At 44.5% G+C, this 23,077-nt stretch overlaps 2 protein-coding genes, 1 long non-coding RNA gene and 1 pseudogene across 4 annotated transcripts in view; 2 read left to right on the top strand and 2 right to left on the bottom strand.

The window, feature by feature from the left end:
- ACSS1 (acyl-CoA synthetase short chain family member 1) overlaps window positions 1–5,923 on the top strand; it is a 58,458-nt gene extending 52,535 nt beyond the window's left edge. The window contains exon 14 of the mRNA XM_038570219.1: window positions 5,138–5,923. Within this exon, the coding sequence (XP_038426147.1) occupies window positions 5,138–5,317 (180 nt within the window). The 3' untranslated portion in view covers window positions 5,318–5,923. The remainder of the gene's footprint in view (window positions 1–5,137) is intronic.
- LOC102155589 lies at window positions 12–2,145 on the bottom strand (annotated as a pseudogene).
- On the bottom strand, window positions 3,497–14,522 carry LOC102156733. Of its 2 annotated transcripts, none has more exons than XR_005376767.1 (3): window positions 13,075–14,522; window positions 12,132–12,181; window positions 3,497–5,188 (listed from the first exon to the last, which is right to left on the bottom strand). It is a non-coding gene; the product is annotated as an uncharacterized LOC102156733 (long non-coding RNA). The 2 variants fall into 2 exon arrangements; XR_005376766.1 differs by having other exon boundaries at window positions 13,086–14,522.
- A 154-nt stretch (window positions 14,523–14,676) lies between these two features.
- APMAP (adipocyte plasma membrane associated protein) overlaps window positions 14,677–23,077 on the top strand; it is a 35,062-nt gene continuing 26,661 nt past the window's right edge. Inside the window, exon 1 of the mRNA XM_038570217.1 lies at window positions 14,677–14,836. Within this exon, the coding sequence (XP_038426145.1) occupies window positions 14,745–14,836 (92 nt within the window). The 5' untranslated portion in view covers window positions 14,677–14,744. The remainder of the gene's footprint in view (window positions 14,837–23,077) is intronic.

Here is a 23,077-nt window from a genome sequence, read left to right as displayed (position 1 = left end):
CCATGCAGGGAGCCTGATGTGGGATTCCATCCTGGGACCCCAGGATCATGCCCTGGGCTGAAGGCAGGTGCTCAACTGCTGAGCCACCCAGGTGTCCCATCTTTTTGGGTTTAATAGTTTTATTTTCCAAAATATACAGTTAGCAGGATCTGTTCATGTCTCTTTACCAGCAGCTGGGGTATCTGCACCCTTGGTGTTTCTGGTGTAAATTCCTTGAGCTCTGTACTTTGTAACCAGTTTTTAATGAGTCCTTTACTAAGAAGCTTTTGAAGGACTGCCCTGGCCAGGGAACCTCAAATCTTGAGTCTCTCAGAGACAATAGCTAGAGTTTATAATAAGCTATAGTTGCAAACTTCTTTACAGAGATTGTCATATGTCTTATTTTCAAACAATACCAGGTTATTGAGCTTGTTCTGAACTTTGCCTTTAGACTACTACTTCTTTTTGGCCTTACTTCCAGATTTGTTCACTAGGTCTTTTGTCTTTTTTGGCTGACTTTCCACCATCTTTTTTCTTGTTGTTGTCCTTTGGTATCAGGGTAATGCTAACCTCATAGGATTTGGAAGTTTTCCTTCCTTTTCTATTTTTTGGAATAATTTGAGAATAGCACTAACTCTTCTTTAAATGTTTGGTAACATTCGCCTGTGAAGCCATCTGGGCCTGGACTTTTGTTTGTTGAGAGTTTTTTTTTTTTTTAATTTTTATTTATTTATGATAGTCACAGAGAGAGAGAGGCAGAGACATAGGCAGAGGGAGAAGCAGGCTCCATGCACCGGGAGTCTGATGTGGGATTCGATCCCGGGTCTCCAGGATCACGCCCTGGGCCAAAGGCAGGCACCAAACCGCTGCGCCACCCAGGGATCCCTGTTGAGAGGTTTTTGATTACTGATTGAATTTCTTTGCTGGTTATCAGTCTGTTCAAATTTTTTTTTCTACTGTATCAGTTTTGGTAAGTTTTTAGGAATTTATCCAATTTTCTGGTTGTCCAATTCGTTTACATATAAGTTTTTCATGATATTCTTATAATGTTGTTTGTATTTCTGTGGTGTTGGTTATTATTTTATTCTTATTTGTGATTTTATTTATTTGGGTCCTTCTTTTTTAGGCTGGCTAGAGGTTTATTGATTTTATTAATTTTTTCCAAAAGCCAGCTCCTGGTTTCATTGACCTGTTCTAGTATTTTTTTAGTTTCTATATCATTTCTTTGTGTTCTAACCTTTATTATTTTCTTCCTTTTGCTGGTTTTAGGCTTCATTCTTCTTTTTCTAGCTTCTTTGGGTTTAAGGTTAGGTGGTTTATTTGGGACTTTTACTGTTTCTTAAGGTAGGCCTATATTGTTAGATACTTATTTCTTAGGACTGCCTTTGCTGTATCCCAAAGGTTTTGGACTGTTCATGTTTTTGTTTTCATTTGTTCCCCATGGTTTTTAAAAAATTTCTTCTTTGATTTCCTAGTTGACCTATTCGTTGTTTCATAGTGTTGTTTAACCTCCATGTATTTGTGATTTTTCCAAAATTTTTCTTGCGATTGATCTCTAGTTTTATACTGTTGTGGTAAAAAAGTGTACGTGGTATGATTTCAGTTTTTTTGTACTTGTTGAGGCTTGTTTTGTGACCTAATTTGTGATCTATTCTGGAGAATATTCCATGTGCACTTGAAAGAATGTGTATTCTGCTGTTTTAGGATGGAATGTTCTGAATTTATTTGTTAAGTCCCTCTGGTTCAGTGTCAAAGCCACTGTTTTCTTATTGATTTTGTTTAGATGACCTGTACATTGGTGTAAGTGAGATGTTAAAGTCACCCACTGTTATTGGATTTTTATCAATTAGGTTATGTTTATTACTAATTTTTAAAAATATATTTGGGTGCTCCCATGTTGTGGGCATAAATATTTACAATTGTTATATCTTCTTGTTGGATACTCGTCTGTGATTATAGTGTCCTTCTTTGTCACTTGTCACAGTCTTTGTTTTAAAATCTATTTTGTCCAAATAAGTATTGCTACTCCAGCTTTTTTTTGACATCCATTTGCATGATAGATGTTTCTCTGCACCCTCACTTTCAGTCTGCAGGTGTCTTTAGGTCTAAAGTGAGTCTCTTGTTGGCAGTATATAGGTGGGTCTTGTTTATCCATTCTGACACCATATGGCGTTTGATCAGAGTGTTTAGTTGTTTAAATTTGGGGTAATTATTATTTTTTAAAGATTTTATTTGAGCGAGAGCACGTGCATAAGTAGGGGAGAGGAGCAGAGGCAGAAGAGGGAGAAGCAGACTCTCCTCCCTGAGCAGAGAGCCCAAAGTGGGGCTGGATCCCAGGACCCTGAGATCATGACCTAAGCCAAAGTCAGATGCTTAACTGACTGAGCCACCTCGGTGCCCCAATTCAGAGTAATTATTGATAGATATATATTTATTGCTATTTTATTACTTGTTTTGTCATTTATCGAGATTTTCTGATTCTTTGATTTTTGTCATGTTTGGTCTCACCTTTGCACTTAAGGAGTCCCTTTTAAAGTTAAAAATAGAGCTACCTTACAACCCAGCAATTGCACTACTAGATATTTATCCAAAGGATACAAACAGTGATTTGAAGGGGAACATACACCCCAACTCTTTATAGCGGCCATATCCACAATAGCCAAAATATGGAAAGAGCCCAGAAGTCCACTGACAGATGAATGGATAAACATGTGGTATATATACACAATGAGATATTACTCAGCCATCAAAAAGAATGAAATCTTGCCATTTGCAATGATGTGGATGGAACTGGAGGGTATTAGGCTAAGAAATAAGTCAGAGAAAGACATTGATTTCACTCATGTGGAATTTAAGAAACAAAACAGATGAACTTAGGGGAAGGGAAGGAAAAATAAGATGAAGATGGGGAGGCAAACCATAAGAAACACTGAACCCAAGGAAACAAACTGAGGGTTGCTGGAGGGGATGTGGATGGGGGGAAGGGGTAGTAACTGGGTGATGGGCATTAAAGAAAGTACTTGATATATAATGAGCACTGGGTGTTATATGCAACTAAATTCTATCCTGGTAAACCAATAATACAGTATATGTTAACTAAATTGAATTTAAATAATTAAAAGAAAAAAAAGAGTCCCTTTTAATATTTCTTGCGTGGCTGGTTTAGTGTTCACAAACTCCTTTAGTTTTTGTCTGGTAAACTATCTCTTTTTCTGTTCAGAATGACAGCCTTGCTGGACAGAGTATACTTGGCTGCAGATTGTTCCCATTCAGCACTATGAACATATCATGCCACTTTCTTCTGGCTTGCCAAGTTTCTATGGAGTAATCTCCAGCGAGCCTTATGGCTCTTACCTTGTAAACGAAGGATTTTTTTTCTTGATGCTTTATTTTTTTTTATTTTTTATTTTATTATTATTTTTTTAAATTTTCTTTTTTTTTTTTTAATTTTATTTACTTATGATAGTCATACAGAAAGAGAGAGGCAGAGACACAGGCAGAGGGAGAAGCAGGCTCCATGCACCAGGAGCCCGATGTGGGATTTGATCCCGGGTCTCGAGGATTGCGCCCTGGGCCAAAGGCAGGCGCCAAACTGCTGCGCCACCCAGGGATCCCTCTTGATGCTTTTAAGATTTTTCTCTACCACTATATTTTGCAGGTTTAATTATAGCATGTTAGTGCTGGCCTGTTTTTGTTGAATTTGTTGGGAGTTCTCTGTGCCTCCTGATCTGGATGTTTGTTTCCTTCTCTAGCTTAGGGAAGTTTTTTGCTATTATTTCTTCAAACAAATTTTCTGCCCCCTTTTTTCTCTCTTCTTCTGGGACTCCTATAATACAAATGTTATTACATTTGTTGGTGTCACTGAGTTCCTGAAGTCTGTTCTCGTTTCTTAATTTTTTCTTTTGTTCAGCATATTTTCCACTATTTTGTCTTCTAGGTCACTGATTTGGTTACTTTGCTTCTTCCAGTCTGCTGTTAATTGTATCATGCCTTTCCAATCTTGTGTATTGCATTCTTCATCTAGGATTCTTTTTTAACTCTTTTATTTCTGTGGTAAAGTTCTCATTGAAGTCTTCTATTCTTTCTCAAATCTAGTGAGTATCCTTATGATTGTCTCTTTAAAATCTACATCACACATTACTTATATCTGTTTCATTTAGATTTCTGGCTGTGGCCTTATATTATTTCATTTGGGATAAATTCTTCCATCCTCTCATTAGTGTAAGTCTCTATCTTCTAAAAATTAGAGATTTTAACTAAAGAAACATGTGGAAAGTGCCAGCTTTCCCCAGCCCGTGTGGTTTCTGAACACATCTCCTGATGTCAGTGCAGGAGATATTGCCAGACCCCTTTCTGAGGGAATCTGTGTTGGAGTTGGGTCTGGGGAAGAATGGGGCCACCTTTCTAGCCCCATTAGGTTTCCATTCCTCTTTGTTAACACTTCCCCCACAGCCTTCCTTGGTTCAGAGGTGGCCCTCTGAGGTGGGAGCAGCCTCAGCCTTACCTGGTGTGATACAAAGTCAAGCTGTTGGCCTGGACCAGAGTTTCAGGGAGACTTGAGCTCCCCTAGGTGAACCAACCCTTTCAAAAGATGAGTAACTGTTCAATGAGCCCCAAACACAGCTCTTAGCGTATTGCTCTTGACATAAAAGAGGCTGTGGTTGTATGAAAATGTTAAATGTAAACTGTTCAAATGCTGAACAAGACAACGTTTTTCTCTAAAGTAGCTCTTATGTCAGCAAAAAGCAGTGTTGGTTCAGGCCCGTAGGCGGAGACAAGTTGCCATGGCCTGTGTTTGGTTCTTTTGCTACCTGGGAGCCCTCAGCAATGTAGGAAACGGAAGACAGAGGTATTGGCAGTGAGGTAACCACGGTATGGGCAGACCCTGCCTGAATGAGGGCTTCAGCAAAATCTAACATATGGTTGATTCTGACCTTCAGGTAGATTTCAGTTTATGTCCAGATTTGTGGGAAGATAAAACCAGAAATCACAGACCCCCATGATCTCTGGGGTGAGTCGGGCACCTCAGTCATTCATTACTGAGTTCTTAGTGAGGGTGTCATCTGCTGGGCAGAGCCCTTCTTATCCCAACACACTTGGATGCTGCAGGGAGTCTGGGCACCACCCAAACTTGAATGGTGCACCCCTTCCTTTCCAGGTAGTGAAGCGTCTTCCAAAGACTCGGTCTGGAAAAGTCATGCGGAGGCTCCTGAGGAAGATAATCACAGGCAGAACTCAAGATCTGGGGGACATCACCACCCTGGAGGACCCCAGTGTCATCACAGAAATCCTGAGTGCCTACCAGAAATACAAAGACAAGCAAGCTTCCTCTCAGTGAGGAGCTCTGGTCAAGACCCAGTGTCCACACCCCTAACAGAATGTAGCTCTCAGATTTGCTTATTTCCTGCTATCTCAGAAGCAGTACTCTCCAGAGCATAACCCATACTGCCCCAATGTGAAGCCTATGCTAAGCCTTGCCTTCTTTCTGCTGAGAACCATGAAGAGGTACTATCAGACATGCTTATTAGCATTTGTTCCCCTTGTCCCAAATTTGGTTTCCTGGAATGAAAAGCCATGGTCATCTCCATTTCTGTTGCCTCCAGACAGCACAGGAAGGTGAAAAGCCTGGTAAAGCATGTCTGCTTAGATCACAGAACTAGAAGCAATGTTTTTTTCCGGATGTTTCTAGATACAAAAAGGCAGAAATTTTATTTTTATACTTTTATAATTTTGGAAGAATGTGCAAATACACACATGTAGTGTGTAGATTTATATGTACATGTTCTTCGTAACATTTAGAGTTATGAAAATCTCCTTTTGTGCCTTTGCTTATGGGGAAATATGGAGGTCAGAGGATGAATTTTTAATGTTTGGCATACTAAGGAATCTGTATTGGAAATGTCTGTATCTCTGTCTAAATATAGCTATCTTGATAACTTTCAAACTTGTAGTATCCTTTTTTTGATACATTTCTATTTCCTTTGGTTTATGTGTAATGAAACCTAACTCTTAAAAGTGAGGGTATGAATGAGCTCTGATTTTAGCTCTAGAACCATTCATGTATTGTTTCTCCAAGCTAAGATGTGGAAAGATTTCCCTCTCCATCTTGGATACCTTGGAGGTCAACATGCTCCACATATGTGGGGATGTTAAGGGGAAGCCCACGAAAACTCAAGTGACTCCTTGTTAGGGCACTAATTTGGCTAGAAATGGGTCTTTCAAAACTGCCTGTCCTTCATTCTGTGGTTGGTGTGGGAAGAACCACAGATGTTCAAGGATGAGACTTGCAACTCTGAATCAAGGCTTTTTAAAGTATGCCTTAAGTCATCTGAACCTTAGCAAGTGGACATAAATCATTAGGTTGCAAAGTGTTTCTTTACTAGCCAAGCATGCAGGGGCCAATGGCATGAAGTACAGGTGAAGGCAGCCTACTGAGCTGGGTCCTTGGGAACAGGAAAAGGTTGTCCTTATCTATACCCCATATTATATGGTGCCTTGCAGCTGTGGAGGTGTTCACGGGGTGTCTGGGGTACTGAACACCTATTATGGGTCATAGCTGTGCTTGCTTCTCTGATTAGGTGAGTATGCCTGTGACCAACAGGATGGCTATTAGCTGTAGCCCACAGATATAGAGAGTGATGATCTGCTGTCTGTTGCAAAGCAATAAGCAGTGCTTAGCAACACAGAATCATGCATTTGGACCTACCGCATATGTGGTGGACCTGGCTGACTGTGGTTATGACACTATTTATGAAATGGCTTGGACATAAACTTGGACAGTCACCAGGGCAGTACAAATAAAGTTTTATTTTGTTCACTCTCTTCTTTCTGTGGTGATGTTTTGATCAAATAATGCTCCTGTTGTGGCTGAATATGATCCTAAGGACAAAACTGGAAGGGGCCTATTCATTCAAAAGAGAACACTAAAAAATCCACTGGGGAGGAAATTCATTACAGGGAAGAAATATACACTCAGAACTCACTTATCTCAGATTGTTACTTGGTAAACCTACCTGTGTCTAGATTGCTGTGCATCCAATACATTAGTTATATGTAGCACTTTAGGTGTAAGTAAAAAAATATATATGTAGAATGGAATAAAATATTCTGTTCCACAATGCCAGTAGCCCCAGTTCATATGTTCAGTAGCACATGGCCAAAAGCTAACAGATTGGACAACAGCATTCCCATCACAGAGTTCTGGTGGTGGGTGCTAGTCTGGAACACCGACAAGAACGAGGAAGCAGAAACAATCTTGGTGTCACAGACTGCATCCGTGAGCAGCATAGGCTTGCCTGAGAGACATCCCATGATGCAGAGTTATCCTTTTTTTAGATGTGGGTAGATGAGGTTTATGTCCTTCACTGACCAGAAAAGATGATTTTAGGAGAATAGCACTGAACTGGTGTGGTGGCAGGTGGGATATGAGAGGCCCCAGTCTGGGTGGCTCCCAAAGACTGGACCAACTGCTGCATATAAAATGAGCTGGGAATGGCTGTGCCCAGGGACAGGGTCTGCTCTTGTGCTCTGGAGATGGTGGCAGGAAGACGGGGGGGGGATATCCAGGGGCCTGAGCCAATGCATGGAAAGGCAACTCACTGTGCAGAGACGTTTTTGATTCCAGGATGTGGTGGGGTATCATGGTATGATTACTCTCTTACAGGAATAGTCTGTAGCCACAAGACAGGATGTGGAGGCTTTTGGCTGCCCTGGGGGCAGGGCCTATTTGAGAACAGAATAGCACAGAAAAAAATGGGAGCCTGGAGGGAGAGGTGCACAGGCTAGTCAAGCTGTATCAGGCCTGCCCTGACCCCAACATCACTTTTTGCTCTGGATTTTCTGTCATAAATGAGATATCCTGACAAAGACCAAGTCAGGGCCATGGAGAAACAGAAGAGCAGGCAGCTACAGTGAAAGCAAAGAGGAGACATCTGATGGCATGGAAACATACAGGGTTGGATTGGGATCCAGAGAAAGCTAATCTCAGTGTTCATTGTGTCTCCAGGCCAGCATGAACTTGTTAATAACCATAAATCCCAGAGGCAAATTCTATTCAGATTCAGAAAAGAAGCAGTATGGGGTATCTTTGAAGAATAACTCTCATTTAGAGTAGCTAAAAGAAAACAAAAGTTGTGCTCAAAGGGAAAATTCAGCTTTTCAACATAATTCCTAAAGGGAAAATGTCCCTGTTAAATCTAAAAACGGAAAAAAGAAATCATGGCTAATGTTCATGACATAAGTGCACAGTGTTTATCTAAAGAGGAGTTATGAGCTGATCAGGTGCACACTCATCCCTAGTTTATCCAGAGCAGTGAGTTCACGGTGCAGACAAAAGAGTGTGAATTCTCACTGTTTCCTGGGCCTGAGTGATGAGAGGAGATTCGGCTGTGGAATTAATGTGAGCTCTTAGTCCTGCAGGGCTGATTTGCACCCACTGCACCAACCACCTTCAGGATACCCAACATGAAAAGAGCAGCAGCAATGGTCACACTGCTGGGCACTGTGTGTAAGGAAGCCCTGAGAAGGTTCTGGATTCTATCCCCTCATCTCCTCTGTGCATGGCCCTCTGAGGCAGAGGTGGGGAGAGGCACAGCTGGGGTGTGGCTGGAGCTTCTCTGGCTCCACTCTTGATCCCTGAGCTCAAACCAAAGGTGTGGCCCCTTTTCCAAGAGCTTTGAAGAATATCAGTGGCATTTAATTTTTATTATTATTTTTTTAAGGTACTTTACTGTTGACCTCTGAGTAGGTCTATGAACTGGTATCCTGGCTAGGCCAAGAGGAAGCTTTCTTGAGACAGTGTTTTTGGAGGAGTGGTGATGGGTGATGCCAACTTGAGTTTTAGTGACCTCTCACTGGAGTTTCCCTTCACCACTTTGGGGATTTTGCTACATAACAGGATTAAATCAAGCAAATATGTAATTTCTGGGTCTGTGAATACGACGTTTCTTTGGCTTTTGTAGTATTATTATTTTTTGTTGTTATTGACTAGATTTTATTCATCCTGTTTGGGCTCTTTATTCATCCAGGCTTCTTGGATCTGTAGCTTGATATCCATCTTAATCAGTTTTGGAAATACCTCAATCATTATCTCCTCAAATATAGTTTTTGCCTATTTGGTTTTCTTTTTTAAGGATCCCAAACTTCCCATATGTTGGAACTTCTCACCTTCTATTTTCTAAATCGCTTACTGCTTTCATCTCCAATGTCTCACCTGACAGCAGAACCTGAGATGAGGGCTTGCATGCAGATGATTTGCTTAGGAATGTGACTCTAGGGACAGGTGTGAGGACTGGAGCTGTGATACAGGAGGAAAACCAAGCAAGCAGGCGCAGTGCTGGGTCAGCCAGCACTGAACCACTGCTCTATCTCACATGATAGAATCACTCAGTAGGAATGTTCATCAGGAGGTCTCTGACCCAACTCAGAACAAGCTGTCTGAAACGTAGCATGGCCTCATAACTTTCTCCTCTGGAACCTGCAGATGCACTCAGGATAAAGTGGGTCTCTTCACTGGGTTCAGCTCCCTGAACCTGTCTCCAAAAAAAGCCCTTTCTACCTGCTGCCCTGGCTTAGAAGTACTGGAGTATCATTTTTGTTCTCTTACCTTACTCTTTGGAGAGAAAAGAGGGGAAGAAAAAAAAAAAAAAAGCCTGTTTCTAAACTCTTTTGCTCAGTTGCCCAGATTCCTCTTCTCCGGGCCTTAAGGATACGGGGACAAGGATGCCCTGAAATTTGTTCCCAATCAGCCATGCAAGAGGCAAGCTGTGACCCTCCAAGCGCACCAACAGGAGGCCTTTGCTAAGTGTGAAGCTGAAGTTCCTGCCTGTACTAGCCTTTATTCCAAACAGCAGAGAAGGAGCTGGTTAGTGCCCCTGGCACCTGCACCAAAGGGTACCAACTATGGCCAAGGAGGTGACAATCCAGTGAGCAAAAATCTGACTCTAAATAAACCTAGAAAGAGCAAAGGGGAAGAAACCTGGGGCTGGCTGTCCTAGGACATCATCAACAAACTGGTAAGTACTGATGAGTTTAGAAAGTCTGTTGGAATAGGTGGCCTGCCAACTTCTTTTGCAGACAGGTTGGGATGTTCTTGGTAAGAGCCACCAACTAGGTAACTATGCCTAGTCTCCTTGCTCCTGCAGACTAAACTGTTGAGCAGCCTTCTGGATGCACAGACATTTTGGGCTGATTCTTTCCCAAAGGACATCATCTCAGCCCAACCACACATCTCTGTATTCCTGAGTCAAGGAAACACCTCACTCTTATAAGTTTGCATACGTTTGCTCAAAAAGGCAGAGCAGAAATTGTCTGAAGGGAAATAACTAGCTGCTTTCAAGAAATGGTTTCTGGGTGTAACGAAATGTGATTGACAAGTGACTTGTGCCAACCAGGAAATGTCAGTGCTAACATTCCCAAGGAAGCAATGAAGCAGATGAGCTCACTTCCCAACAGAGGTAACAATAATGAATGCTCATGTCCGTGTCCATGCAGATGCTGACTGGCCAATGTCTCTCCTACTGAGCACCTTTTCTTACCAAGTCAGGGTTGACCTTAGCATCCTCATTTAGGTAATTAAGGCAGTTTTCTCCAGTCAACTTATTTATAATCTTTACCTCTCCCCCTGCCTGCTTTTCACTGGGGCAGACATCAGAGTGGCAGCCTGCCCTGCTCATGCCTATGCTGCCTGGTCTCTGCTCTTGTTCCTCCCTGCCCTGTATGTGCAGTAGAATGTGGGATCCTGTCTTCTAACACAGCAATCAGACTTGAGCACCTCACCAAAGTTGGAAATATCAGAGTCTCAGTCCAGGGAGCTGGACTTAAGACAAAGAGACTGTAGTTAGCTGGTGGGATACCCAAAACAGGAAGTCATGGAGACCTGGGCTTGAGGCAACAATTTTCTGACATGGGGGCATGTCCAAGTGGACACTGCTGACACAGCAGATGGGATACATTCAGGTACAAGCACAAAGTGCTCAGCTGACCAGACCTTAGATGCCCAAGGGGTTGTTTTCCTCATGTAACCCAGAAGCCCAGGGGTATGTGTTTGCTGGCATGGGTCAGCAGCCTAGGTTTTCTGTTCTCGGTGTATTGTCTTTTCGACTTCAGGGTGATTTCCTACAGTCACAAGATGCTACTGCCATTCTAAGCATAACTGTAGGGTTCAGAGCAGAAGAAAGGGCAGGACCCTCTCTCTCCTTTTTATTGGAAAACCAGGAACTTTTCCTAGATGCCAAAAGAAACCCTAGATTTTAACTTTTAACTCAAGGCCAGAATCTAACCTGTGACCACCTTAGCTTTAACAGCTGGAAATGTGACACTGTATCCAGCTATAATAGAGGGCAGCAAAGAAGATGGGCAGCGACATAAAAAGGCTTGCCACAGAATCACAGAGGGATGAAGAGAAAAACAAAACAAAACAAAACAAAACCACACAGCGAGGTATCAGGGATACTTAGAGGAAGACCTTCTGTTTATCCAGGTCCTCATACCAGTCCCTGTGAGGCCAGGCTGTATTTTCTGTGTTGGAGTTCCACGAGATACCCTCATATCCTTCTGATAAGTCCCTCCTTCATCTTAAGTGGGCTTTTGTAGATCTCCGTGTCTGGCAACTAGATGATCTCTAAGATACTTTTTCTACTCTGAACAAGCTACTCTACGTTCTCTCACTTTACACTCTCCACTGTCCCACCTGAGCTGACACCAGACTTTCCCATCACAACACAACAACTTCGTTTGAAGCCTGTCTGGAGCAAGTCACTCCTGTTCTCCTGGATTCAGGGCAGGGAGAAGGGCTCTGTCTACTGCAGCTCTCCTTCACCTCTTTAGAACACCTTTTAGTTTATTCTTCTTCCTTGACTACTCACAATCTTGCAGTCTACCTTGTCACCCCCATGCTGACCAATCTCTGGATACCCCATGCTTCCCTCTTAGCCTGTTTCTTGTCCTTGTCCATCCCCTCAACCTGCCCATTATAATCTTACTTATCCAAGGCCTGGTTCACAGGTCACTTCCTCCATGAAACCTTCTCTGGGCACTGCTACCTGATGGGACTTATTCTTTGTGGTCCCAATACACTGTGGTTCCTCCATTGCACTGTTTTATAGCAATTATGCTTATCTCCGAGATTATAATATGTATGCACATTGGCTCACCTTATTTCACCTTTGTCACAGCACTTGGTTGAGCACCTGACAGGAGATACCTGCAAAAGAAATGGAAACAACATGGGACTGAGAAAAAGCACTGGACTGAAAATAGGGAGTATTTCTACCTTGAGCTGTGAGGCACACTACTGGCTGCTTGTCCAGCATCAGTGCCTCTCTTTCCATGCTGGAACTGTGATTTGTTGAGATAAATGCCTTCAACATGAGCCAGAGTTTCAGTGCAAGTGGGCCCCATGCCTACTCTCAGGGTGCAGGGGGGTGGCTTCTGGTCGGTGTAGCCCAGTGGCTCACAACCCAACCAGGGGCTATTTTGTCTCCCAGGGGACACAAGGCAATGTCTGGAGACATTATTGATTATCGTGACTAGATGCGATGCTATTGGCATCTAGTGGGTGGAGGCCAGGGATGCAGCTAAACATACTGCAGTACACAGGAGAGCTTCTCCCTGCCATCTCTAACAAGGAATTATCTGGCCTAAGATATCAGTGGTGCTGAGGTTGAGAAATCTGGTCTAACCAATTACACAGGTCCCATCTCCCTGCTAAGAACTGGGAGGCAGTGAGGCTGGAGCCTGGGGAGAGAACTGAAATAAATCACAACCAGCAATGTGGATCTCACTGTGAAAAATGGTACTAAACTGTGCCATTCCACAGAAATAATGTAAGCTCAGACCCCTGCATTTAGTTTATTCAGACCACTTGCACCAAGATAAGACAAGCTGATTTCCCAATAACTCAATATGGACTCATGTGTCCCAGGTCTGACTCCTCCAGTGAGTCTCCTAATTACAAATGCTGGCCCATCCCTGCCTAGACCATCTGTCACAAACATTTAACTCAAGGACCCATCCATAACTCCCATTTTTGAGGAGCCTGACAAGTCCTCTGAAATTTCTTTGCTGCAACAAGTTCAATAAACCTAACTTTATTACCATTACTTAACTTTTTGCAGGTATGCTCCTGGCTGTTTTTGGTTGGTGGGCTTTAAAACTGGGCATGGAATACAAATAATTCCAATGCAATGAGCTAAGTCCTATAATTGGGGCATGTTCAAAGTGGTTTAGACTCAAAGATGTTCTGCTTGAGAAATTAGGGGAAGAGTTTTCAGCAAGGATGCTTGAAGTGGGTCCTGAATGAAAAAAGTTTTTTGGCCAAGTGGTGAAGGAAAGCACTTTCACAAGAACGAATAATACAGACGTAGGCAGGGAGGCAGGGAACTCAGGAATGAATGGCAAGCGATGCTGATTGGGCGTCTGAGACTCGGGGCGGGAGGCGAGTCCAGATGGGCAGGAAGGGGCCAGCTCAGGCAGCGCTGTCTAAAGGATCCCGGATTCAACAGCTGCTGGTGGTACCGGACAGGGAATCAAAGAGGCTACTGCCAAGGCCTTAACGAATCCGGCCCGGCCGGCCTGGAGTCCCTGCAGAGCTCTTCACTTCCCTCACGCTGGTTCTTCATCTCTCACTGAAAGCGGTCCCGTGCGCTTCTGGTGCCATCTAACACTGAGGAAGGCAATGAATGGCTTGCGCGGTGAGGGGAGCCTCCAAGTGCAATAAGCAAATCAATTCCTAATACTTCATTTCGAACATGCCTTTTCTCAGGACGATGCAGTCCGTGCATTCGGTCTCCTCTCCCCGGGAGTCCTGCTTCTCCGCAGAATCCCAGGCACGTCTTGGGTCCTCAGTCTGACCAACGCTCTCCCGAGGCCGTGTTACTCCCCTCTCACGTCGTGCTCCACGTCTCGCATTTCCATAACCTCTTAAAGACGATCTCAGGGCTTCCGTGAGGGAGCTCGCCGGGGCCCGCGCAGCGCCCCCAGCTGGCCGAGCTGCCGCCGACACACGACTGCCCCGAGTTTCCTGGACCTCACCTGTCGTGATTAATGGTAGCTTTGCCGTGGCCCGCGTCTACTGCTAGGGCAGCCCTTTACAAACCGCATTAAAGTTCTGTTTTAACGAAAGGCCCTAGTGCTCAACGGCCTTAGTCCACAGCGCAGCATCTGCCCCACGCTTTCCCCTGAACGGGATCCGCCGACTGAGGACCCCGGCGTGCGGCTGGTGTCCCTGCCGCCGCGGGCCTCCGAGAACACGAGCTTGGTACTTTTTGCCCGCCCGGGCGCCCCGGGGCCGCTGTGCTGCAACGCGCGGCGCGGCGCGGTCCTCCGTCGCCCCGGCAGCCCCCGCCGCAGTTCCTCAGCCACCACTCTGGCCCGGCGCCGGCGACGACAGGAGCGCAGGGGCCGAACCGCACGTTCCGGGGCCTCGGAGGCGTCCGCACCGCTCGGGGATCGCTTCTGAGCCCCGCGCCCGGCCAGGCACCCGGCCTCGGCACGCCTACCCCGCGGGGAGAGCCCGGAGCGGTTCCCGGGGGCCACCGAGCCGGCCGCCGGAAAGGGCGGGGCGGTGACGTCAGTTCCGCGCGCGGCGGGGGGCGGCGCGGGGGGCGGCGCGGGGGGCGGCGCGGGGGGCGGCGCGGGGGGCGGCGCGGGGGGCGGCGCGGGGGGCGGCGCGGGGGGCGGCCGGGGGGCGGCGATCCGGCTGGGCCCGCGCGGCTCTCGCTCTGCTGCCCCGGGTCGGCCGTGGGGTCGGCGCTGTTCCTCAGGCCATGAGCGAGGCGGACGGGCTGCGGCAGCGCCGGCCGCTGCGGCCGCAGATCGTCACCGACGACGGCCAGGCCCCCGCGGCCAAGGACGGCAGGTAGGCCGGGGCGGTGAGGCGGGCGGCGGGCGGCGGGCGGCGGGCGGGCGGCGGGCCCCACTCCGGCCACGAGGACGCGGTGTCGGCCGTGGGCGCGCTGCAGCCGCCGCCCCCGCGGCCCCCGGCAGAACTCACCCAGCGGAGCGGGAGACGGGCTCAGCGCCGCCCTGCGCCCCTGCGCCCCTGCGCCCCTGCGCCCCGTCCTCGCTCGTTCTCGCTCCCGGGTTCAGAGTCCGTCTCCTCCGCCCCTGCTCCTCCCAGTGTACGGAGCGGCTGCTCCTTCGCCAGCCCCTAGCTCCTCGCCCCTTCTGTCCCGACCTTCCTGCTGGGTTCCCGGACCCCGGGGTCCGCCGCCTGCCGGGGTCCTAGGGCTTCCCGGCCCCGCGCTCGCGGCCTCCTGCGGAAGCGCCTGGTGCTCCGGGCAGCGCCGGCCTCCGCACCTGCCCACCGCTCGCGGCCGCCGTCCGCAGCGGCTTTCGGGAAAAAGTGAAGAGCGAAAGTGCCCTCGTTAAGCGACTTTTGTGGGAATTCAGGCTTGCAGATTTTTCCTGATAGGGACGAAGAAGCGCAGGAAAGTAGTTGATAAAGAAATCTCAGATTTTTCGGCCTTCGCTTCTCCCAACCTTCCAGAATTTAAATACACCATGTTTTGTTAGCTAAAAACCGAAGCAGGATCCTTTTTTTTTTTTAAATAAATTAATTTTTTATTGGAGTTCAATTTGCCAACATACAGAATAACACCCGGTGCTCATCCCCTCAACGCCCGTCACCCACTCACTCCCACCCCCCGCCCTCCTCCCCTTCCCCCACCCCTAGGTTCGTTTCCCAGAGTTAGGAGTCTTCATGTTCTGTCTCCCTTTCTGATATTTCCCACACATTTCTTCTCCCTTCCCCTATATTCCCTTTCACTATTATTTATATTCCCCACATGAATGAGAACATATAATGTTTGTCCTTCTACGATTGACTTACTTCACTCAGCATAATACCCTCCAGTTCCATCCACATCGAAGCAAATGGTGGGTATTTGTTGTTTCTAATGGCTGAGGAATATTCCATTGTATACATAGACCACAGCTTCTTTATCCATTCATCTTTCGAGGGACACCGAGGCTCCTTCCACAGTTTGGCTATTGTGGACATTGCTGCTAGAAACATTGGGGTGCAGGTGTCCCGGCGTTTCATTGCAACTGCATCTTTGGGGTAAATCCCCAACAGTCCAAAGCAGGATCCTTAAACATACATTTAAAAAATATACTTATGTACTTAAGTTTCTCTCTTGAATTTTGTCTCCTGAGAATTTTTAGGGAGGACCAAGAGGCCCCATGTAGACCAGCCTCAAAGTTATGGAACTGATTGACTACAGTCAATCAACAATCAACTGATTGATTACAAGTTGATAGAAATATTGGAAATATTTATTGGTGTGCCTAGGGGTGTGGTACATAATAAGGGCTAGTTTTTGTAGGAACAGACTGAATATTCACTAATGATAATGAGAGGACCACATTTGAAGGAAGGCTATCGCAAAGAGGAGCGCTTTGACTTCAGAAAGGCAATTTGCAGAGAAGAGATTTTGGTAATATTTGACCCCTTGGGCCAGTGGAAAGGTAAGGAATATACTGAATAAACTCAGAGGTTTCCAGGGACGGAGGACTTTCAGTGCTCACCCTGGGCAAACCAGGACAAGTTGGTCACTTTACTGGTTGTGGATACTATGAAGACATGGTCTGCTGATGACTGAGGAATCTTTTAGAATGAATATGTAAGGACTGGCAGTTCTTTACCACAGAAACCATGAAAACAAGGCTTTCTCCTACGCTTCTACTGAGAAATGAAAGAGCAACTGGTTGTGAGTTCACCCTGAGGTGCAGGGTGTTGAAAATCAGGGCATATAGCACCTGAGGGCACTTGGGTGGGCCCAACTCCTGGCTGCAGGGCACAGGGGCAGACTTAAGTACATTATTTTTTCAGTTCCTCTGTGGGATTTCTGACTTAATGGCAGGACTAATTGGATGTTTCAGAATCATCATCTGCTGCTGATCTTTTCCACTTTGCCTTTTATAAAACTGTGTTTATATAAGACATTTTCTTGACTTCCCTGTCGATGAACATTGTTCTTATTTTCCTGTGTTAACTAAACTCTTTCTTTTCTTATGTATTTGATCCCGTTTCTATATATCTGTTAATGGTCTCTTTTTTCAAAGTGAGTTCTCACCTTTTCTACTTTTATTATTGTGACACTGTAGTTGTTTTTCTTTTTTCTGATGTAATTCTTTTCTATTTTTCATTTCTCTTGTGATCATTTATTACCTCATTGTCTTCTAGATTTACCTTAAAAGTTGAGGGTTCACCTTAAGCCAGGAAAGCATTGTGTATAGTGAGTGAAGTAAAGCAATCTGAACTATAGAATAAACTTTAGATGAGCTAAGCAGGAAAAAACCCCCATGAACTTGGATGATAAGTTATTCAATCAAGAGAACAGAAGTAGGTCAGTAGATTTTAGTGGAAGAGACACCTAGTGATACTTTAGGTTGTCTCCTGACTCTTGCCATGAAATGTGATGTTAGCTCTGCTTGGCTGCGGAAGTCACTGAGGTCTATGTGAGTGAAGTGGTTTATATAAAGTTAGAGTAATGGAGTCAAAAGAGAAGCAGAAAGGAATGAATAAGGATAGCATTGGCAGCTGGGCAATGACTGAGAAGCATATTCTTAAAATTATGCTTTGGAAACAAGTTTTTATGGCAAAGCTCTTGAATTTTTGTGTTTAAGCTATAATGGGGAATGTGGTCATTAAATCCCTTTATTCAGTGTGGAATATAGATGAGCTAAGCACTTTAACATACTAGTGCAAGCTTATTATTTGGCATCAGTTTCTCCAAATGCTTTATAAACTCTATCAGCATGATTATAATAACACTGATACTCCTTCTCTTTTGGAACATAGTTCAGTCTAGGAAGAGAGAATAGCTGTTTAATGTCTCTATATAAAAGTTAAGGATTGAAGAGTGAATACATTGAAAATTTAGAAGCTACTTTTTCAATAAACTTCTGAAGGATTTTAAGCTAATTAAAAGTCTGTACTACGTTCATTTTCCTTTTCACTTTTTAAGACCGAAAAGTAAGGAAGGCAGGATGGAGAGACAGATGGGACCATCATAAAGTTGTGGTAATGAGGAGTCAGGAATCAATGTTTTCTTCTCAGCCCTCCCCCAAGGTGTGTGTTTCAAATGGCTCTTTTAACTTGTTTCTAACTTGTTTTCATTGCTAAAATGAAGACATCTACAGTCAGGGAGCCCCAGTTTAAAGGAATGTGAGAAACCAACAAATTCAAGGTGCAATCAGTTGAAAGACTGGGGTTGGTGCTGTTTGACCTCCTTAGGTTCCAAGGGTCACCTTGATACCTGGGGCTCTGGTCCATAGGTTTTCCCACAAAATCACAGATTGTTTTTGATCTCATAGAGCCTTCAGTCTACAACTCAAGACCCTGATGTCCTGTGTGCAGAAGGGGATGGAGAACACCTTTTAGGTTTGCCTGGTGAAGTTACAGAGGATTTTGCAAAACATGGCTGAGCCAATAGTAGTTGCCAAATCCTGTTGAGTCACCATGATTGCTCTCTTGCTCTTAGAAATGTAGGAAATTTCAGGGTGCAGATGTCCTCAAGGAGGGCATTGCTTAGGGCACTTCCAAGAGATTGGAGCAAACAACTTGATTTGCCAAACTGCATTTGGAAGGGAAGTTGCCAACCTTCCTGGATGTGTCAGCACAGATTGGAAAGAGACTATGACGAGAATGTGCAGCACTTTGTGAAAATAGATAGGGATACATGGAGTGTCCTTTATTTAAGATAATGTAAGGCAGGTGTGCAGAGGCTGGGGACAAACAGGCAGGAAAAGCAGAATTATAAGTGACTGTGAGTCTGCAGGAATGAACCTTGAGCTAAAATAAATTTGCCCAGAGCTTGGGTACAGAGTCCCATTGCCAGGCAGTCACAGATTCAGATGCCTCCCAGGAGAGCAGCATTCCTGCTACTTATTGTTTATGGAGCACTTTTGATGTTCCAGGCCCTGGTCTTAGCATTGCACGTACATTGGTCACTTTGTTTAGTTCTTATAAAATCTTGCTGTGGTAAGGCCTATGGCAGGTGTGGGGCTGGGAAAAGAGGACCTGTGTATCTGTCTGAGAGTAGAAAGCCATGAACATCTGCCCCTGCAGCCTTAGGTTTTATGGATATCTGCTTTTTCAAGAGAAGCTGGATACCCAGGTTTTTATGTGAAAACTCCATATTTTTCAGTTATGATAATTAAAGCCATTTTGTGGAGTGACAGTTATGGTTTAGACTAGAGCTTTGCTTTGAGTTTTGGGCACCACATTTTATGGGAAATTTTGACAAACTGAAACAACCAGGAAAGTTCTGCAAGCCCCACCACCATCTGAGGGACACCTGTAGGACTGGAGATTCTTTGACCTAGAAGGGTGGTTGATTGCATGTGTCACTTTCTGGTATCTGCTTATTTACTAGAATATACAGAAGGCAGGAAACCTTTTTTTATTGCTATCCTCCTAAGGCCTTGGATAGTACCTGGCACATGTATATACTTGACTACTAAATGCTGTGTGCGAAGGACTATTAAATGAACTGAAGCTGTGTTGTCTGATGTAGCTACTTGCCGTATGTAGCTATTTAAATTAACTGGACTAATATTAAAAATTCAGTTTCCCATTTGTACTATGTAGGGGGTTTGAGGGATTTGGGGGCAGATCAAGGAAAAAGATGACTGTGAGATGGCAGTGGCACGCACGAGCTTTATTGGGCAACACTTGGACAGGTTTGCATGTGGGAACAGTCTCTCGTGGCAGGAGAGGGGGCCACAGCCCAGGAGGGGGGGGGGGAAGGAGAAGAGCCTCTATCCAGGTGAACCTCTGGGGCAGCAGCAGCAATAGCTCAAGGCCTTGAAACTCTTACCAATGGGTAACTATTGTTGCTGAGGTTTACAGAATATGCAAAGCAGACAGTTCATCTAAATGGCTGAAATGTGCCTATTTGACTATTTTTTAAATAACCAGGTATGTGAAAGTTTGAGTTTGGTGCTGGTGGGCCTTTGGAGGTAATGGGTTTCAGCCTGCAGGGAAGAGACAATATAGGGCCAATACATGGAGGCCATCTTTGACTCATTTATGTAACATGCTAGTCCTGTCCCAAAGTGCTCAGCTACCACACAGAGTTAGTGGCTACTGCATTGCTAGCATTGCTGAGAGTTCTGTTGGACAGCACTGCTCAAGGAGTTTAAAGTGGTTGTTTATAAAACCTGACCACAGAGCTTTCCAGTAGAGGCTGTGTCTCATGATCAGCTGGGGCGGGGTGGTGGTGGGGGTTTGTTGATGGACATCCATCACTGGGCAGGGAGTTGGATAGAGTTGGTGTTATCCAGCTGCACATCAGGGACAGCTGGGGAGCACTAGAGAAGATAAAGTGTCCTCAGGTCCACACTGGCCTGCCCAGTCAGAATTTCTGGGCCTTGTTTGAAGTTGCCCCATTCATCTGGTATAGGTGGTTCAGGGACTGGCCACCTTTGGGAGCCCTGGACTGGTTGGCCTCTGAATTTTTCTTCAGCTTTTTAGACTGATTGCAAGAGGGTATTCATTGGAACCCTGGCAGGGATGGGCTCCCAATTTCTGGCTGCCTTTCTAGCCAGAAGCACCCGCTTTCAGTTCTGGCTGGGCTACTTCCTTTGGGGACCAGTGAGCCTTTACTCTTGTGGGGAAGGGGCAGCCAGGTATTCAAGTGGGGTGTCACCATCTGTGAGTTGGATGACTAAATTGAGATTTAAAAAACATATGCAACAGTGTGTGGTATAGGAGAGTTTACAGTTGACAAATGAGAAGGCTGTGTTTATGTAGAATCATGTTAGGTAAGGAAAAGGTAAGGTAGCACAGTGGCCAGAGTGTCACCACTTGTATTGAGGACAGCTCTGTGGTGAAAGATTTTACAGTATGGTTTCCCCTAAGGGACTGCTTCTCTACTGGAGGAGATGGGAGAGGAGTGATTACATCAGCCTCCTTTTAAGGACAGGGACTTCCTTGTTGGACCTTACCCAAATGATTTGTGCAGTCCAGCCACATATTTTCACCATTCGCCTTTGCATTTGTCTCTCTTTGGAATTTTGCTTTTAAAAAAACCACACAATTAGTCATTTCTGTCATTTACACTTGTAAACAGCCTTGCTTTACCATATAGATACTTTGTTATTTCTATTGTATTGGGATTTCAGGACACTTAAAAGAATCACTTGAGTAACTGAGTCCTAGCCTCAGTGGCAGTTTGCATAGTTGAGTCATTGACTTTTTTTTTGAACCAGATAAAATTCACACACCACAAAATTCACCCATTTTAAAATGTTAAATTCAGTGGTTTTTAGTATATTCAGAGTTTTGCAACAATCACCACAATCTAAGTTTAGAACACTTTCATCACTGTTAATATTCTTTAAAATTGAGGTGAAATTCACATAATATAAAGTTAACTGCTTTAGAGTATATACAGTTTAGTGACCTATAGTGTTGGGCAGCACTTTCTAGTTTCAAAACTTTTTCATCACTCCATAAGAACATCTTGTACCTATTAAGTTGTCACTCCTTATTTCTCTCTTTCACCCAAATGTCCATCAGTGGATTAGTGGATAAACAAATTGTGATATAGGCATATATCTGAGAAATTGTGTGTTCAGCTCCAGACTACTTTTATCTCAATAAAGTGCATCAGATGAAGTTTTTGGTTTCCCAGTGTATAGAAAAATTATGTTTATACTATATTCTATTAACTGTGCAATGGTTTTCTATGTCTAGAAAAACAATGTACATATACCATTAAGTTAAAAAAATAATTTATTGCCTAAAAATACTAACCATTATCTGAGCTCTTAGCAAGACTTAATCTTTCTACTGGTCTTGCCTTGATGGTGGTGGCTGCTGACTGATCAGGGTGGTGGTTGCTGAAGGCTGGGGTGCCTGTGGCAATTTCTTAAAATAAGTCAAATTTGACACACCAATTGGCTCTTCCTCTCACAATGATTTCTGTTTGATAGCACTTTACGCACAGAACTTCTTTCAGAATTGGAATCAATCCCCTCAAAACCTGCTACTGCTTTATCAACTAGGTTTATGTACTATTTGAAATTCTCTGTTGTCATTCCAATAGTCTTCACAGCTTCTTCACCAGGAGTAGATCCCATCTCAAGAAATCATTTTCTTGGCTCATCTATAAGAAGCAACTCTTTATCTGTGAAAGTTCTATCCTGAGATTGCGACATTTCAGCCCCATCTCCAGGTCCCACTTCTGATTCTAATTTCCACATCAGCAGTGACCTCCTCCACTGAAGTATTGAACCATTAGCTTATTAAAAAAAAAAAAAAAAGCCACATGTGTGAAACATAGTAAAATGAAGTAAGCTTATGTATATAAATAAATATATATTGTAAATACATATATATATATATATATATATATATATATATATATATATATATATATTTATAGTGGAATATTGAGCCATGGAAAGGAACAAAGTACTGATATGTACTGAAGCCTGGATGAACTTCAAAACATATGCTGAGTGCAAGGAGCCATTCATGAAAAGTCACTTATTATATGATCCCATATATGTGAAATGTCCAAAATAATGTCACGATTAAGTTGGGCCGTGTTTTTCAAACCCTAGCTCTAGGGGCTTTAGGTCTGGACTTCTCTCCCCTTCTGCTTGTTCTTGGCAGGTTGTATTGTTAATGAATGGTGACTGCAGCCGTAGAATCAGACCTGGCCCTCTGTTCTGCTCTTCCACTTCTGGCAGTGGGTTGTGGGCCCGCTTGTCTTTCTCTGACCACTTTCCCTTTGGAAAGTAGAGAGATACATAGTTCTACCTAGCTACCCATGTATAAAGCATATTTCATGGCATGTTCGTATTGTCACTGTTTTTATCATTCTTGTTCTCATGGCCCTTACTCCTTCCCCTGCTTCAGACCTATCAGCAGGTTGCATTGGCCTGTTGTCATGTCGGGTTCATAGCTGATCTGTGTCGCACCTGCATTTTCATGTACTGTGCTCTTGCACCCTTGACTGGCATCAGTCAGCTGCATTAGAAGACTGTGTGGCCCTGGGGTTTGGAGACAGGGCTGGGAGGTAGAGGTTTTCAATCTGCTTGGAAAGGGATTAGCTCAGTGTCCTGGCTCATTTACAAGCTCTGC

This window comes from Canis lupus, chromosome 23 (assembly GCF_011100685.1).
Source record: "Canis lupus familiaris isolate Mischka breed German Shepherd chromosome 23, alternate assembly UU_Cfam_GSD_1.0, whole genome shotgun sequence".
Classification (NCBI taxonomy): Eukaryota; Metazoa; Chordata; class Mammalia; order Carnivora; family Canidae; genus Canis; species Canis lupus.
The sequence above is the reverse complement of the archived record's forward strand: the minus strand, read 5'-3'. Positions and strand labels throughout refer to the sequence as shown.